The sequence below is a fragment of the Carassius auratus genome, unplaced genomic scaffold (genome assembly GCF_003368295.1).
Source record: "Carassius auratus strain Wakin unplaced genomic scaffold, ASM336829v1 scaf_tig00214205, whole genome shotgun sequence".
Lineage (NCBI taxonomy): Eukaryota > Metazoa > Chordata > Actinopteri > Cypriniformes > Cyprinidae > Carassius > Carassius auratus.
Genome location: NW_020527558.1, coordinates 1,276,817 through 1,294,746, shown reverse-complemented (window position 1 = coordinate 1,294,746; position 17,930 = coordinate 1,276,817). Strand labels below are relative to the sequence as shown.

At 35.1% G+C, this 17,930-nt stretch overlaps 1 protein-coding gene across 1 annotated transcript; it reads right to left on the bottom strand.

The window, feature by feature from the left end:
• Window positions 1-5,064: 5,064 nt before the first annotated feature.
• Window positions 5,065-15,981, bottom strand: LOC113091507 (calcium-activated chloride channel regulator 1-like). Its single transcript, XM_026257077.1, has 14 exons — window positions 15,805-15,981; window positions 15,561-15,698; window positions 15,305-15,455; window positions 15,073-15,178; window positions 14,819-14,987; window positions 11,050-11,277; window positions 10,711-10,935; window positions 10,366-10,546; window positions 10,154-10,260; window positions 9,854-10,069; window positions 9,376-9,640; window positions 9,130-9,277; window positions 5,739-5,962; window positions 5,065-5,564 (listed from the first exon to the last, which is right to left on the bottom strand). Exons 1-14 carry the CDS (start codon window positions 15,952-15,954, stop codon window positions 5,125-5,127), a joined length of 2,748 nt encoding a protein of 915 aa, XP_026112862.1. The 5' UTR covers window positions 15,955-15,981; the 3' UTR covers window positions 5,065-5,124.
• Window positions 15,982-17,930: the final 1,949 nt, after the last annotated feature.

The window sequence follows — 17,930 nt, the reverse complement described above, 5'->3', positions numbered from 1 at the left end:
CGTGGAAGCTCTTTTGTGATATTTTAATTCTCCGCTGTGATACCACCTTACACGAAACACAGCGATTAGATCATAAGAGTTAATTCCAATGAATAATACTGAGAAATACTAGGAAAACTGATGACGTAGATGTGTGCTCTCTGTAAATGGAAGCAAATAACCACTCTACATTAGCACATATATGTCATTTTTCAAGACGTTGGTTCAATTAAGTCTTTAGAACCAGAAGAACAAAATGTTCCAAAAAAATTCAAATAATCACTTTTACTTTCATAATAGACATAATGAGTGCTATTGTTGTTTTCACATATGTGCATTTTTTTATAAAAAAATAAAAAAATAAAAAAAATGACACTTTAAATCCGGGGACGGAAAATAGGCAAGTATTATTGCTTAAATATGGAATACCCGCAGTCAGGTTAGATTATATTAGAATAGATTAGATTAGATTCAACTTTATTGTCACTGCACATGTAGGTACAAGGCAACGAAATGCAGTTAGCTCTAACCAGAAGTGCAATAAGCAGTAAGTACAGAATAAAGGTCTATAATATGTACAATAACTATACAGATAAGTATTATGGACATAATTTACAGATTTTAAATACTATTAGCATGATATACAGATAGGTGTACTATGAACATACTATTATGTAAAAGTGTATGTACACTATAGGCAGAACTATGAACATAATTTACAGTATTGCAATGGACAGTAAAGTGCATAGAAAATATTTCAGTGTGCAAATGGATTGTACAGTGTTCCTGGATGAACAAACAGTAGTGCAAGTACTAACAGGTTACTGTTTTTTGCTTGTTGTGAAAAAATAAATAAATCAGTCAGATGTAGTGTTGAAGAGGGGGAGGAGTCTGTGTGTGTAGTGTGTGTGTGTGTGTGTGTGGGGGGGGGGTGTTGAGGGGTGTCAGAGGGCAGAGTTCAGCAAGGAGACAGCTTTAGGGAAAAAGCTGTTCCTGAATCTTGTGGTCCTTGTCCGGAGGCTCCTGAAGCGCCTCCAGGAGGGCAGGAGGTTAAACAGTCCATGGTCAGGGTGAGAGGAGTCCTTGAGAATGCTGCGAGATCAACGTAGACAGCGTTTCCTCTGGATGTACTCAACAGCAGGAAGTGGTGTTCCTGTGATGCGTTGGGCAGTTTTCACCACCCTCTGCAGTGCCTTGCGGTCAGCCACTGAACCCTATAGGGTTATATGGTTATTTACTGATCAGAACAAGCACATGTTCAGATTTTTGGCTTAACCTGAAAGTTGTAGTCTAGTGGTTAGAGAGTTTGACTCCTATCCCTAAGGTTGTGGATTAGAGTCTTGGGTCTGCAATACAATGACTGAGGTGCCCTTGAGCAAGGCAGAAAACCCCCAGCTGATCCCTGGGTGCTGCAGCATAAATGGCTGCCCACTGCTCTGGGTTAGTGTGTGCGTGCAATTTGGATGGGTAAAATGCAAATAATGTGAACGTGAAATGAAAATGTAAGTGTATGAGAATGCAAAAATGAATGTGAACTGTTACTGGCATTCACTATCAGAGCAGACATTAAATCTCATTATATAACAATGCTTTTACGGCTAACTTTCATTCCAGTACATTAAAACAAAAAGCAAGTGAGGCATTTTGAGATACACTTTATTTTTTTTATTTTTTTATTTTTTTATTTATTTTTATAATCTTGCTGTAAACACATCTACATAAAATAATAACTTGAAAAGTGATAGTTAAAGAAAAATAAAGAAATCCATTGTTCAAAGACAAGACACACAACTGCCAAAAACACCAGTACTTAAAAAGCATAACAAAGAAGTACAACGAAAATCTCAAAACATAAAATCTTGTAATAGTCTCTAAAAGGTCGGGGGCAAGTCAATGAAATTCACTCAGAAAGTGCATTTTCTTTGTGTGTGCGTATATATATATATATATATTAGTGCTGTCAAAATTAGCGCGTTAACGCATTCGATTAATTTGAAATATTTAACGCGTTAAAAAAAAATAACGCAATTAACGCGGTTGCAGTTTTTTTTTATTTCCATTTGTGGCCTATGTGTGTTCAACGTGCAAAGAAATATGGATAAGACCAAGGAAGGACTTTTAGACGGAAAGTTTCAGTATAAAACCCTGCCGGATTACTCTTCAGTCTGCCACAAGAAACATTTTCATTCAGTCTGCCACAAGAAACAGCAACATTAAAATCATGAACTCAAATGTCATTGTTTAAAAAAAAAAAAACAATGACTGTAACAGTGCGTAAATCAGACCTTTCTGTAACGCTAACGTTAATAAGCTTAAACGAAAATAAGGAAATAATTGTGTAGCGGAGTATTTTTTGTACACAGTGCCGCGAACTGTCAATCACTCCTGTACGCGTGCATCACTGTCCTCCTCAGCTGCAGCAACTTGCGCTCTCTCTCTTCATCAAGCTTTAAAACAAAAAGGGGACAAAAAGATCATATTCTCTTTGTGCATAGGCTATAGATTTATTAGATAAATGAATATCTAAATTCGTGCCTTGCCGTCTACGGTATTTTTTTAGAACTTAGAAAAAAGATGCTGCAGCCAATGAACAGCCAGCGGGGGCTGCAGGACGACTCAACCTCCACAGACAGTTTTTAATGTTTATCAGACAATAAATACTCAAGATTTTGCTTTAGTATAACTCACAACGAGTTTCACACACCTTCTCCGGCCACGTTGAGTTGTTGACACTTAACAGTGGGAAAAGCGACACATGCGCTATTCACTTGTATAACTTAAGGGTGAATGGGTAATATAGTTTCTGCTCTGGGTGGGATGAATTAGGAAGCTTGCATTGTGAAGGGCGCTCTGAAAATCGGCAAAAAGATTAAAACCTCTATTAAAACAGATGTCCAAATGAGCGTACCGGTACGCTAAAAGCACGTTCTGGGCGCAAGGAGAGGTGGCGGTATGCTCAAGAGCTATATTTGGAAGTGGCAGTACTGAGTACCGGTGAGTACCGGCCAACTTAAAGCACTGGCAATGACTATACTTTGGAATTTTTTTGCAGTCCACTTAGAATTCAACATGGAAATCATTTTTGTTTTTTATTGGCATTGATTGTTTTGAAATTCAAATGGTACTTACATGCCTGTGTTTTTATTTCTGTAATAAATATGGCTTTCAAGCCAACAGTTAATTTGGAGGATATTGATGGTTTATTGCAGGTATGTTGTTTACATGAGAAAATCTGTTACAAGTTAAACAAAAATTCCAATAAACAATCATATTTTGAATTTAAATAGTTTCTTTGTCTTGAGTTTACATTAATTATTTACATTTTACATTTACATATCCAAAAAGTTTCAGTCTTTTAATTGCGATTAATCGCGATTAATTTTAAAAAATTGTGCGATTAATTAGTTAATTTTTTTTAATCGATTGACAGCACTAATATATATATATATATATATATATATATATATATATATATATATATATATACAGTACATACCAAAAGTTTGGACACACCTTCTCATTCAAAGAGTTTTCTTTATTTTCATGACTATGAAAATTGTAGATTCACACTGAAGGCATCAAAACAACGAATTAACACATGTGGAATTATATATGGTATTATATACATAACAAAAAAGTGTGAAACAACTGAAAATATGTCATATTCTAGGTTCTTCAAAGTAGCCACTTTTTTGCTTTGATTACTGCTTTGCACACTCTTGGCATTCTCTTGATGAGCTTCAAGAGGTAGTCACCTGAAATGGTGAAATTCCAACTGTCTTGAAGGAGTTCCCCGAGAGATGCTATATATATACACACACACACATCATTCGTCAGAGATTTTGGTCCATATTGAAATGATAGCATCACACAGTTGCTGCAGATTTGTCGATTGCACATCCATGATGCAAATCTCCCGTTCTACCAAATCCCAAAGGTGCTCTATTGGATTGAGATCTGGTGACTGGAGGACATTTGAGTAAAGTGAACTCATTGTAATATTCAAGAAACCAGTCTGGGATGATTTGAGCTTTGTGACATGGTGAATTATCCTGCTGGAAGTAGCCATCACAAGATGGGTACACTGTAGACGGACATGGTCAGCAACAATACTCAGGTAGGCTGTGGTGTTTAAATGATGCTCAATTGGTACTAAGGGGCCCAAAGTGTGGCAAGAAAAATATCCCCCACACCATTTCACCACCAGCTGCAGGCTGAACCGTTTAGACAAGGAAGGGTGGATCCATGCTTTCATGTTCTTTAAGAAAATTCTAACCCTACCATCTGAATGCTGAAGTAGAAATCGAGGCTCATCAGACCAGGAAACTCCAATTTTGGAATTTTTATTTTTTATTTATTTTTTTATTACCCAACACAGATTTAAATTACAGTTTACAGAGGACAAGAAACCCTTAAACCGTCATTTGATTGTATTGTGTTTGTTTCTGAAGTCATTCTTTTCTGACCTCTGACATCAACAAGGCATTTTTGTCCACACAACTGCTGCTCACTGGATATTTTCTCTTTTTCAGACCATTATTTGTAAACACTAGAGATGGTTGTGCATAAAAATCCCAGAAGATCAGCAATTTTTTAAATACTCAGACCAGCCAGTCTGGCACCAAAACCCATTCCACATTCAGAGTCACTTAAATATCCTTTCTTCCCCATTCTGATGTTCAGTGTTTCATTTATTTATTTGGAAAAAGAAAAGAAAGAAAATTAACTATGAAAATCAACACTAGATATTACAGGTAACATGGTCACAATGTAATGTTATTCAACCACACGCAGGAGCAGAACTCAGCAAACTCAACAAATGTTACTGTTTTCTAATTAGAAACTGGTCGTCTTCCACCAGGGGTGCGTGAAAGCAGAATCAATAATTGAGGCACAGACAGTTCAGTACTTGTTTTGTATTATAGAGGACAATTGTACACCAAACTGAATAATTATGAAAATATATATTGTCAGTCCACAGAATCCTACGTTAAAGAGAAAAACAGAAATCCTTCATAATAATCTGTGCAAGATTACACATGCTGCAAAAAAAAAAAAAAAAAAAAAAAAAAAAAAAAAATCTGTTTGATGGAATTGATTGTTTTAACGCTGCTGGATGTACATATGTATACCCCTTATGTAAAATTAGGCAAAACGATTGTTTTGACCTTCGTTTGCGATAATTAATGCCATATCACTCTGAGCAGAGCGTTTTCTGCGTTTCACTGCACACACGACTAAAACAATAATAAAACATGATACCACAGTTACCAAACACAGAGAAATGACAAGAACTGTCCAGATCATGATTGGGTTTGATATTTCTGAAGATATCGGAGCAGGGGGGATTTTTGAAGCTTGAGCAATGTTGGAGGTTTCAGATTTCGCATTTTGTTTGTCCTCCGACTTAACTGCAAAGAAGAGTGTGGTGCCATTTTGGATTGTGATATTGAGATTGAATGAATGCTGTTCAACTGATCCAGCCTTCTGAGGTGTGACAGCAGTTGTGTTGACTGAATAACCATTGCTGAAGTTGAATCGAAGCATTTTAAGATCAAAGCTCCACCTGATCTCATAGGATTTAGCTTAAACGATACCAAAAAAATAAATAAATAATAATAATAATAAAAAACATGCAGTGCAAGACAATTAAATGTAAATTATGTTATGATATAACTTTAAAACAACTTTTATTTGGTCAGCAAAGATCTTAAACAAATGAAAAACCCTTAAAAGACTAGTATAATTGTATGATTTACCTGTCCCTTGGTCGAGGTCTTCACCAGGAGCTGTCCAGCTGAGAAGCACAGTGTCCTCCTGGATCTCAGCACTCAGATCTGTGATTCTGTTAGGAGGGAAATTTGGTGGAGCTGTGCCTGAAAGAGTTACCTCAAAACTCTCTCCGGTGGATGTTCTGGTGAAGTTTACAACCTCAAGTGGTTCTTCAAAAACAGGAGGCTTTGGAGGGTTCAGCTGCACTACAATTGAAATTAGAGGAATCACCTGAATTTATTGTAATTATTATTATTATAATTATTAATATTACTATGTTTTTCTCCACACAACTTTATAGGTAGTTACAGTATGCGGTGAGCATGATTTCACCAAGTACAACACGTTCCTGGATCAACATCCTTGTTGATCCTTGAACAACATTCCAATCAACCAATCAGAATTCAGATATAACTTTTCAGGAAATATGTGTTTTAGGCTTAAAATCAGGGTTAGGTGCTTCTACACTAATTTCCGACTGATTTTACGAATGGGTAGGGTTAGGTTTGGGGGTAGGGATTGGGTTAAATCTATATTTTTAATAATAATGTTGATCCAGAATCAACAAAAGATGTTGATCCAGGAACATGTTGTACTTGGCAAAATCATGACGACCGCATATTACCATTTATACAACAGTTAGTTTGAGTTTGTGAATTAATTCATTGACTCTTTCTGCAGGTTACACCAGTAAAGTATATTCAAGAGTGAATAACTGAATCATTAACATAAATGTTTAATTCGAAACAGATTCATTCAGGAACAAATGTTTATGATTGACAAGCTGCATTCCAACTGACATGTTCCCTATGTAGTGTTTACTGCTCTCTAAGCAAACTAAGCTCAGGATTTCTGTTGAAGTCCACTTGACAAAATGTGTTTATTTGGGACACCCCATAATGCTATCAAACCCAAACCCTAACCCTAACCACATGAAGAGTTTGTGGTATGGAGACATACTTTGATTCTAAATATTCTAAATATATATTTTTAAATATCTAATATGAAAATAAACGTAGTTTTGTTATATATTTCATTTAATTTGAGCATATTTCAGAACCTAATTTAAAGGGATAGTTCACCCAAAAATGACATTTTATTTTTATCTGCTTACCACCAGGGCATCCAATATGTAGTTGACATTGTTTCTTCAGTAAAACAGAAACTGATATTTTTAAAACAAACAGTTTTCTGTCTCTCAGTCATATAATGCAAGTGGATGGGAATCACAGCAAAAACATAAAAAAAAAAAAAAAAAAAAAAAAAAAAAACTATCCCTGGGTGAACGATCACTTTAAGATGGCACAATAGCCTGTCAAGTTTTAATTGAGGAATTAACTATGTATAAGAGCAATATCAATCTTGTATATATATATATATATATATATATATATATATATATATATATATATATATATATTAGTTCAGTCATGAATCTCTATTGGTGCAGGCTGACGGGTTGTTAACATAACTGATGATATTCCGAGAGTTAAATGACTTGGCACAATCTTATTGGTTCATGCTGCATATGCAGCCAGTGAGCTTATTCCGTTGCATTTATATGGTTGGCTAGCATTTACTTGAGATTCTTGCAGCACATTTTCAGAGTTTCTCTGAAACTTAACAGCTAACTTCGACAAGTAAACGGTCTTCACTCTGATTTCAGTGCATTATTGGATTGGTCAGGTTTACATTTTTAAATTAATTTTTTTAGAAAACATACAAGTTGTAAAATTAAGGGTAGGGTATTCATGAGAGGAGTAATTACTAAGCATGTCTTGTTCATATAACTGCAGTATAGCAAACGGTCAGAACCGTATAACCATCTTTCATAAATGTCATACTGTCAACAGCTTACCTATTTAACCATAACAACTTAATGAGCAACAGAAAATAGTATACCCACTTATACACTCCGTATTGCAATGCACTCAATAGAGGGAGCGCTCACTCTTAAAGGGGCCACATCTCTGTTTCATTTGCTACCTTGGATCAGCAACAGTGAAGAGTTCTTTATTGAAGTCATGTTTAGGGATAGTTTAAAGATAAATAATAATTTCCAATCAGTAGCCCATGTACAATGTAGCTAATAGTAGGACACTCTAAAACTGGAATTTACTATTTGTGTATTCAGTTGGGCTTAAAGCAATTATAGTACTTTCATGGAGTGGAGCAGCAGTATCATAGAATTCAGATTGTATTAGCGAATTGTTAAAAGCAGTATGCAGCGGCAGCAGAAATTACCTGCTTGCATGAAATTCCAGTGATAACAAATAGGGTAACTGACTCTTTAAAATTTAAATAGGCTTTTCTAATTTTGTTTATTTAACAGATCGTGCACAGATTTTGCGAACTCTTCAAAACGAAATAGGTATAATTTGTTTGCGTTTCCTTGTTTAATAAAGACACTTATATAATTCTAAGTACTTTCATGTAGCTGTAGCCAGGGGTGTCGGACTGGGGGTAAAACTCTTAAACTCTTAAAGTTTCCATGTTCCATTCTGAAAATTAACCATAATTTCACTACGAAAAAAAAAAAAAAGTTATTGTAGCAATTGTAACTACTATTAACCATGGCTTTGATTCTTCAAAATATTAATATTTTTAATATTAAAAATATCTTTAATATTTTTTGTGGTATTAAAAACCGACCTAAGCGAACAACAACCTTTAAAATGCCATAAAATCCATTATATGCAAACAATAATGAGGCAATAATGATTGGTTAATTAATAATAATTGTATGGTTTCATTGAATAACACTGTTAAAATGCGTAATGTAACACAAAATAAACAATTTATGTACATCACATAGGCTATTATTACAAATGCCTACAACTACGAATGCACTACAAAGGGCTGATAATTGCTGTTGTAACATTTACAGGATGATCAAATCCTTGTTTTTAATAGTGACCAAACATTTAATTCAAATATCCACTTGGCCACCTTTTTTGCGATAGAAATGCTAGCCTCTATAATTTCTTCAGCAAAAATGTGTGGACATCACAACCCTTACAAAAACTTATGCTTGGTTTTATTGAAGTAAAAATTTATTTTGTGTCATTTTCGAATGCTTGAGATTATAAAATCAATTAGACAATTGTAGTAAAATCATAGCCACAGGCAACTGTCTAGCTACAACTGCATTATGTAAATAATACAATTTAATTACTATTTAGTGATTTACTTTTATATTTTTTTAACGTTCTATTTTGACCCCGATAGTATGTGTTTTTTTTTTTGTTTTTTTTTCTTCCATAATAATTTGGGGAGTTGGCACAACAATAGACATCTGCTTAGGGCACCCATTTGGCTAGCAGCTGCCCTGTCCATCACAATGCTAAAATCTTCTATGAGATGTGATCTCAGGGTTTACCATTTATCACACATCCAGGTACGTCTACGACACCAAATTTGGTTTTTCCATCTTGATTCGTCACTCTTACTTTCAGGCTGCTTCTCCCATTTACCATCTGTGTGAAATATCTGGAATAGATTCCATCATCTTGAAAAGCATCAGCTCCTGTAAAAGATGGTTCTGTGACTTATTAGCAAAAGTTTGAAAAAGTACCTTACACTTTATTTATTTTTTTCATTAATATTTTATTTAGGTTAATTTACCCGCTCCATTGTCCAGCAGTTGTAATGTATGTATGTAGCCAGTTTCCGACTCCAGTGTAGCCCACACTTCAGCATTTATTACAGGCCTGTAATTCTGACTAACCTCAGCAAACACTATCATGGGTTTAGTGCCATCACAGAACTTCTGATTCATGCGGGTTTTGACAATGATAGGAGGAACATCAGCTTGTGTTGCTTGACTTGTTACTGTTAGCGTCAAAGCCTGAAGTACTGCAGTTTGTATACTGAACTTCCAATCCCCATGCTACCAAACATAAGAGTAAAACCATATCATTAAGGGTTTGCTGTAAGTGCATCAGCTGAATCATCAGTAATAATATCCTTCTCATTTTGAAGTTGTTGTTGAATGTTTGTCTAATACTCTTGATGCCTTTTATTGTGTTAAAATAATAGGCCTACATGTTAATGGTTTGAGCTATAAATATAACAGACAAATGGTTCATAAGGGTTATCATACCTCTGCAGTTCCTGAAATTTTTAAAGTGACTGTTTTCTGTAATCCATCATGACTCATATTTGTCTGAGTATAGACTGAGCCACTTGGTGACTGTATGTAAACATTAGGAAAACTTATTTCATAGATTATTACAAAGCTGGTTTTGTTCCCAACGGTCTGATCCACTGATACTGTCCCATTGAACCAACCAGATGTTCTTGCTCCAATACTCTCTAGCTAAAGCAATGATAAAAAATGACTATGATTAATTACACTCTCAGAGTAATAAATGTATTGTGGGCAAGGGAAAACTTGACAAACCTGAACTGGTTCGTTTGTGTAATCTCCAGTTGATAATGTAATTGAAGCAAATGCATCCATTAACTGGTTAGATGTGGTCTTATCATTGGTTGATAAAAATTTACCCCCTGTTTTCAACATGGCACATTTTTGCATTTATTAATAAACTGCATTTAATAATAAACTACACTGAGATTGTTACAGTAAGTTATTAACTGTGTGATATCACTTACCAGTTTTGTTTGCCATTTCTGTCAGTACATAAGATGCACTATTGCCAAAAGCTAGTGTGTGTATAATGGCACCGCTTTGTATTGCAGATGGAACACAATCAGCAATTCTGTCCGTTGCCTGACCATCTGTCAGAAAGATGATTTCATCTCCTAATGCATCCCCATTGTCCTCTCGAAGTACCTGAAACATAAAGGATCACTGACATTCAAGATTTTTATTCGTCACATACACAATTATATAGAGCATATATAACCAGCAGTGAAATGTGAGTGGCATAGAATAATCTCTATATATTTCATACATCACAAACATAAAAATCCATGCTAGTACAATTAATATAGCACCTGTAAGCCTTGACTAAGGCCCAAGCACATGTTTGTCGATCCAGCTGCTACATTTGGCAACAATTTGATCAGATTTTCTCTTGTGGTGTCACTGTCAATAGTAGTCAATTTTCTCAGAGTAGAAGCCATAGTACTAAACTGTACAATTCCAACACTGGCTTGATCCTCAATGATGTTCCGCAGGAAATGTGTGGCAGCCTGTTGAAGTTGAAGAATTCTAGAGCCCTAGAAAATGGGAGAAAAAAGAAGAAGAACTTTTTTTTTTAGCACTGGTAACAAGAAAAGGTTTTTATGGTAGCATCTTTTTTTTAGACTAAGTTAATGTCTGTTATCACATACTCCCATGCTTCCTGAGACATCAAGGATGAGGCAAACGACCCGTTGCTTTCGCTGCACAAGTTTGAAAGATGGTGGTGGTGGACGGGACTGGAGTGGTTTCAGAGAACGAAGTACGTCTTTATCCACAGAATCCTCAAATATTACAGTCCATGTTGCTTTGCCACATTTTTTATTTTGCATGTTTGGAGCTTCATAATTGTGCTCATTTTCTTGACAAAATGCAGTCACCTGGAAACAGGATTTTCTTTATAAATAAAAGTGCATTAAACAGGGTAAGCATCTCAAATAATTTCAAAATACCCATTCCTGTGACTTACGTCGTGAACGTTACGACATGGTTTACGGCACTGATATCGAACTCTCATTGGTTCTCACATAATTCGTCACAGATTGCGACATGTCGTGTTTCAGTTGATAGACATTTGAAATCGGTACTGCGCAGGGGGCAAGGAAGTCGACCGGAAGTTGAAGTCGGCTGCGTGCTGCCATCTTGTAGCAGAACTTCACTTGCGTTAGCATTCCCATTGACTCCCATTCATTTTGGTGTCACTTTGACAGCGAATAACTTTACATCTGAGGCGTTTAAAGACTCCATTTTTCCATTATTTATTTCTAAAGATACATGATAATGTATAAAGGGCTCTATTAACTTATATGTTACATTATGGCCCGTAGAAACAGTTTTTGTAAAAAAATAGGCTAACGATTGCATTATAACCACTCGACTCTGTGTCGCTGTTTGTTTGTCTGTTATTTGTTTATTTATAACAGTTAACTTACGTTATGTAGTTTTAAGAAATGGTTATGGGTAGTTTTAGGGGTAGGTGTAAGATTAACGTTAGTGGCTCAAAATAACGTTTTAGTATTTTTACTAAAATTGTGTTTTATTATGTTTTATTCTTTTAACATTCTATATAAAATGGGTAGGTTTAGGTTCGGGTGAGGTATAGGGATCTTACATTTATTTGAAAAAAATTATAAAAAGGGAAAATATACATAAATATTAAAAAAATTTATCCGATACGCATCGAAAAGCAGCTTCATGAGCAAATTTCTATGGATAACTGACTGGTCAGAGAACACGTTTTATCTGTACGTATTTGAGGTTGGTTTTACGTAAATTTCGATATGTATCGAACCTGTAATAATGTCCAGATAATATGTAAATGACACTGTAAATACGTAAAGGCACATACGTATTGGACAGTTTTAATTAACGTCTAAATATGTACGTTTTGATTGTGAGATCAGGCTGCTGAATCTAATATATTTTTAATGTTAACTATTTTCACTCTACCCTCCATACTTTTTATCGTAACCACTTTCTCTCTTCATCATACTTTCTACAGTTAATAATCACGTTCAACAGTTTCATTCTGTCAATATGACTCACAGAATCCTCTTGGATGTTTAGATATTACATTAAGCATTTTGTTCAGACCTGTATGCCCTATTCTTAATCTTGAGATTATTTTCCTTTTTCCTGTTTCTTCCAATACTTCTTCCTCTTCCAAAATTGTCTTTGTATTGCTCTCTTTAGTCTCATTATCCCAATACTGCTGCCATCTATATAACACTTTCTTACTTAATTTCTCTCATAATATGTGTTAATTAAATTTTCCACTCTTTCCTCTAATATTCCTGACTCATTTTCCCCTGTCTTGTGTGAGGACTTTTAAGTTACTTCCTCTGTTGCATTCTTGTATTCATAATTTTTTTTTGTTAGTTTGCCCTTCATTTATCTCAAGATTTTCTTTAAGTTTAGCTGTTACGTGATGAATGAATGACTATATTTAGAAGTAATGAATCGCTATTATTTAGAAGACGACAACAAACAAAGTTAAGTCTGACACAGAGAAAGGGACCGATTTATGTACTTCTAACATGTTTGGTTGGTAAAATAAACGTTGTAAATTAAAATCAAAGTGTCTTCCGTGTCTGGAATGGATGCATTCTTGAGTCTATAAGGTAACAATAATATAATAAGATAACCTTATTTGAAATGGGTTTGGCTGAAATAAAATTTTGTTTTCATCTATACTACTAGGTACTAAATGTCATCAATTTTCATGGATAATTCTGACTAAAATAAGATTAAAATGCTCACTAAAACGTGAATAGACTAAAAATAGTATGAACATGACTAAAACTAATAAAAACTAAAATGACAGCTTCACACAAAGACTGGACTAAAACTCAAATTAAAACAGGCCACCAAAAACAACACTAGTGGTGATTGATATAAATAAGCGTAGGCTTAAACCAAATGCTGTAACTTCTTTTTTTTTCTTTTTATCAAGCCTAAATACCTTACAAATTAAGATTCCAAAAGAAAACGTTTCTTAGGAACCAGAATCTTAAATGATTTTAAGACATCTTTAATATTTTGAGTTACAGACATGCAAATTGTGGATAAATACTATTTATGGCACTCAAATAGGTATTTTGTCTGCAATTGTCTTGATAGAAGGAAGGACTATTTTTAGTTTCAGCATTGTTTATTTTTTATGCATAGCCCTTTAAATAAAACAAGTATCAGCTGTTTGCAAAGTGAACAACATTTGGTTTTGGACCTCTCAAAGTAGGCATTTTTCAACAATCTGATTATCGAGCCTTATTGAGGTCCCCATATTTCTGAGACTGAATGATATATGGCCTTGAAAATGAAGATACCAGAATAAAAGTATATTAGGAACTAGAATCTAAAATCACATTAAGATATATTTAATACATACAGTTATAGGCACATCAACTTTGGGAAAATAATATTTATGGCACTGTGTTCAGTGCAGTTGTTTTGATAGAAGGAGTCATTTTTACTTCCCTGTAATTTGGTTCTGACTCTTGAAAATTTACATTTTGACAAACAAAATAGTGGATTACTCAGTAAATTACATCCCTGACATTTAATATTTTGTCTTTCCTCACTATATACAGTTGCGACCAAAACTGTTAGAACACCTGACAGATCAGAAAATTATTTCATTCCATAATGTTCATGAAACATGCAGAAGGTCTGAGCACAACAAATATCAAATGAAATGAGTCATACTGTTTTTATCCACTTTTAACTTTAATATTTGGCATGTCCACCTTTTGCAGAAAATACAGCAGCACATCTCTCTGGCATTGGCATAGTGTCAATATATTTATTGCAAACTTCAACACTAATGTTATCCCATGCCTTCTACAACTCAAGCCAAAGCCTTTATTTTAAATCTATAATAGATCTGTCCAGTTTATTTTCCAACTCGCCCCAAATTTGCACGATGGGTTTGAGGTGTAGACTTTGAGGGGGCCAGTCCATCATTTTTTAATGTTCTATCAGATTCCTTCTGTCACATGTACTGTAGTTTCAGCAATACTTGGTTTTAGGGGTTTTTGTTTTTATATGTATTTAATGCCCAATACAACAAAAACAACTGAAACCTCCTAAATATGCCAAATGCTCTAACAAGTTTGGCCACCACTGTATGTTTACCTTTCTTAAAAAAAAAAAACTAATCTATATAAATAAATTAATAAATAAATAAATACATTACAAATCAGAAATTTGAGCTCTGGTTAAGTTGACATGGTTGACAAGGTAAAGACAATTACAACTGCATACAGGAACATGGATTAGACATGCCCTGAGTGATCCATTTGATCCAGACCACAATATCTGCATGAATAAAACCATGAACAAAACTCATGTAATTAATCAACTCATAGTTTGCTGATATTTGTTACTGTATTCATGTGGGACTTGTGTGCAATCAATACTTACGGCATCCAGACCCGGTAAGAACATAATTGAGCTGTTTATGATTTGATTTCTGTCAAGAAAAAACTTGCACCCTTTGGTAGGTAGTGAAGTTTGTGGATCAATGTGGCACTGTTGAACAGATCCTTCAGCAGTAACTTCATAAAACTGACCTTTAATGTTTTTGCTACACCTAAATATAAGCAGGAAACAGTGGTTGAGATCATTTCCAAGGAAATCATATGATTTTTAATCGTATGCTTTCTTTTTGTTATCACCTTGTAGCTTCAATACGGCCATTAGAGTGGTAAAATGGCTTTTCTCCATTGCATTCGTCAAACACGCCCCATCTCAGATGAGCCCATTCATGCACAAAGACCCTTCCTGCAAACAAAAAAAGCAAACTGCTTATAAAACAAACATAATACTGAATTAATAGACCTTTCCAACTTTTTTTTTTCTATTTCACGATAAATATCTAAGTGTTGAAGGAATATAAATAATATTCACCTCTTGATCCATAAAGCTTAATTAAAGTGTCATTCAGGAGGTATTCTGGAGTGAAATGAATGTACTCTGCCTCAGCTCCACATTCTCCATATTGATTAGTGTATGGTTCATATCCGTAAGATGGATTAGCATTATCAATTCTTATTTTGGCCTGTATTTCACACAGAATTGGTCTGAGAAGCATCCTATGCAAGTGAAGTCATTTATTTGTTAACAATATTTGGCAGGCAAGATAAAATGGCATTATTCTATGTACCTTTCCAAAGGACTCTGTTCTTGCTTTGGTAAAGTTTGTACCATTCCAATGAGGTGGGACTAGTATTGTAGCTTCTCTGAAATATACCTTTCTATCCAATGCATCATAAAGGTAAAACGACCCCTCAGTGACCATCTCCTGTCAGAAGAAGTGAAAAGATAAAATTTGAAAATATATTAAAGAAAATGTAAAAACCATTGAAGTACATCTAGTTTATTAAATAGACAAAACAGTACGTATTCACCTTGATTTTATCAACAAGTCTGTTATCCTGTGGTACTTTTGAACTGATTGCAATGACAATGTCAACATAACCATTTCCATCTAGTTTGATTGCAGTGGAGGTGGACAACAGCAACATCCATAATAAGACAAACACCGTGCGTGAGTCCATAACTCTGGAGTACAGATGAACAGCAACCCCCGAACCCTGTTTTGAACAATGTCAAGTCAAATAGAAAGAATCTTTACTGGCATGAAGTGATGGTATCAATCAAATTTCTGTCAGGAAAAAAAAATGTCATCACATTGTCAAAATGTTTATGGCACTACTAATGTTTAATACTGTTTTGCTTTGCATTCCTATATTCACTTCTGTGCAGTCATCTCTGTTGGTAAACTGCATATTCAACAACGAAGATATAGTTCACCCAAAAATGAAAATTTGCTGAAAATGTACTCATCCTCAGGCCAACCAAGATGTACTGTAGATGAGTTTGTTCTTTTATTTAAATAGATTTGGAGAAAGAAGCAAATTGAAGCTTTCAAGTTAATATGCATTAATGATGAATTTGTTTCTTACTAACGCACAAAACACCAGTTTATAGACTGGAGTCATTTCTATTAGTTTTGGATTATTGTGATGTTTTCATCAAGGACATAGGTTTGATTCCCAGGGAAAGCAAAATGTGTTATTTGAATGCAATATAAATCCCTTTAAATAAAAGTGTCTGCATAAATGTAAATGACTGTGTCAAAGCAGCTTCACAGTGCTAAATAGGATTTATTAGGTAAATGTTGGGACACAGATAATTGTAACTGGCTACCATTGTGCACCTTTAAAGCTGGCACTAAGGTTTTCAAGGCCAGACAGCCATAATTTCAAGGCAGTTGATGTTTAAGCATTGCTCGTGGATCAACCAGGAGCCGAATGCTGGATTGCCCTCATACAGAGTGCCCCAGTCCAAGCTTGAGGATTGAGGTTGAGACTTCCTTCTTCCTGGAGGTCGCTCCCAACTATATGCCTGGTAAGGAAAGACGAGGAGTTGTCCAAGGAGCCACAGCTTTGACACAACAATTGGTTACCCTGACATAATATCAGGGCACAAGATGTGTGATGGTCTTTAGCCAATACTGGAGGGGCTGCATGTGTAGCACCTCCAGGGGAAAAACTGAGGAGGCGGCTGTCATGAGGTTGAGCATCCTCTGAAATACCCTGAGGGACACACAGTACCCAACATGAATGATGAACATGAATGATGCATTTAGGCATAATCCAAACTTGCACAATCTATATAATTCCAAGAAAGGTCCCGCATGGTATGGGAGTCAGATAACACTTGGCTGCAATGATGTACAGACAGTCCGAATGGAAGGACCATGTACTAAAAAGGACACTCCCTCCAATGCAAATCTCAAGAACAATCTGTAATGGGGGCTGCTTGGATATGAATGTATGGGTCTTTCAGTATTGGCTGTAAAAACTCGCTGTTTGTTAAGGAGACTTAAGGTTTCCATGGCACCCTTTGCAAGCAATATTTGCATTTACATTTAATCATTTAGCAGACACTTTTATCCAAAGCGACTTACAAATAAGAACAATAGAAGCAATCAGACCAACAAGAGAGCAACAACAGTATACAAGTGCAATGACAAGTCTCAGTTGGTCTAGCACAGAACATATAGCTGTGTTTTTGTTTTTCAAGAAAAAAAAATAAAATAAAAATTGCTAGTATTAGTTGCTCAAGTGTTGGTGAAAAAAAAAAAAAAACTCAGCTGTTTGAATTGAGATGGGGGCACATTCTCACATAAAAAAACAAAAACAAAAAATGGGTAATTAATTAATTAAGTGGTGAAAATTAATATTATAAAAATGTTCTCTCTTTTTTGCCAGTTTCCCTTGATAATTTCCCTTGATTATTATTAATGCTGAACACAATTAAAATGTGCACACATTACTCACAATTACTACGTGAATCAACCATAGACTGTAAAAAAAAAAGTATCAACACAGGTACTCCGATACACTATGTGGCAGTAACGAGGTGACAGTGTAATGTTTTTCAACCAGAAGAGGGAGCAGAAACCACCTGGCAGCTGATGTTATTGTAGTCTTCCACCAGGGGGCGCTTGACGGCTCAGAAAGCAGAA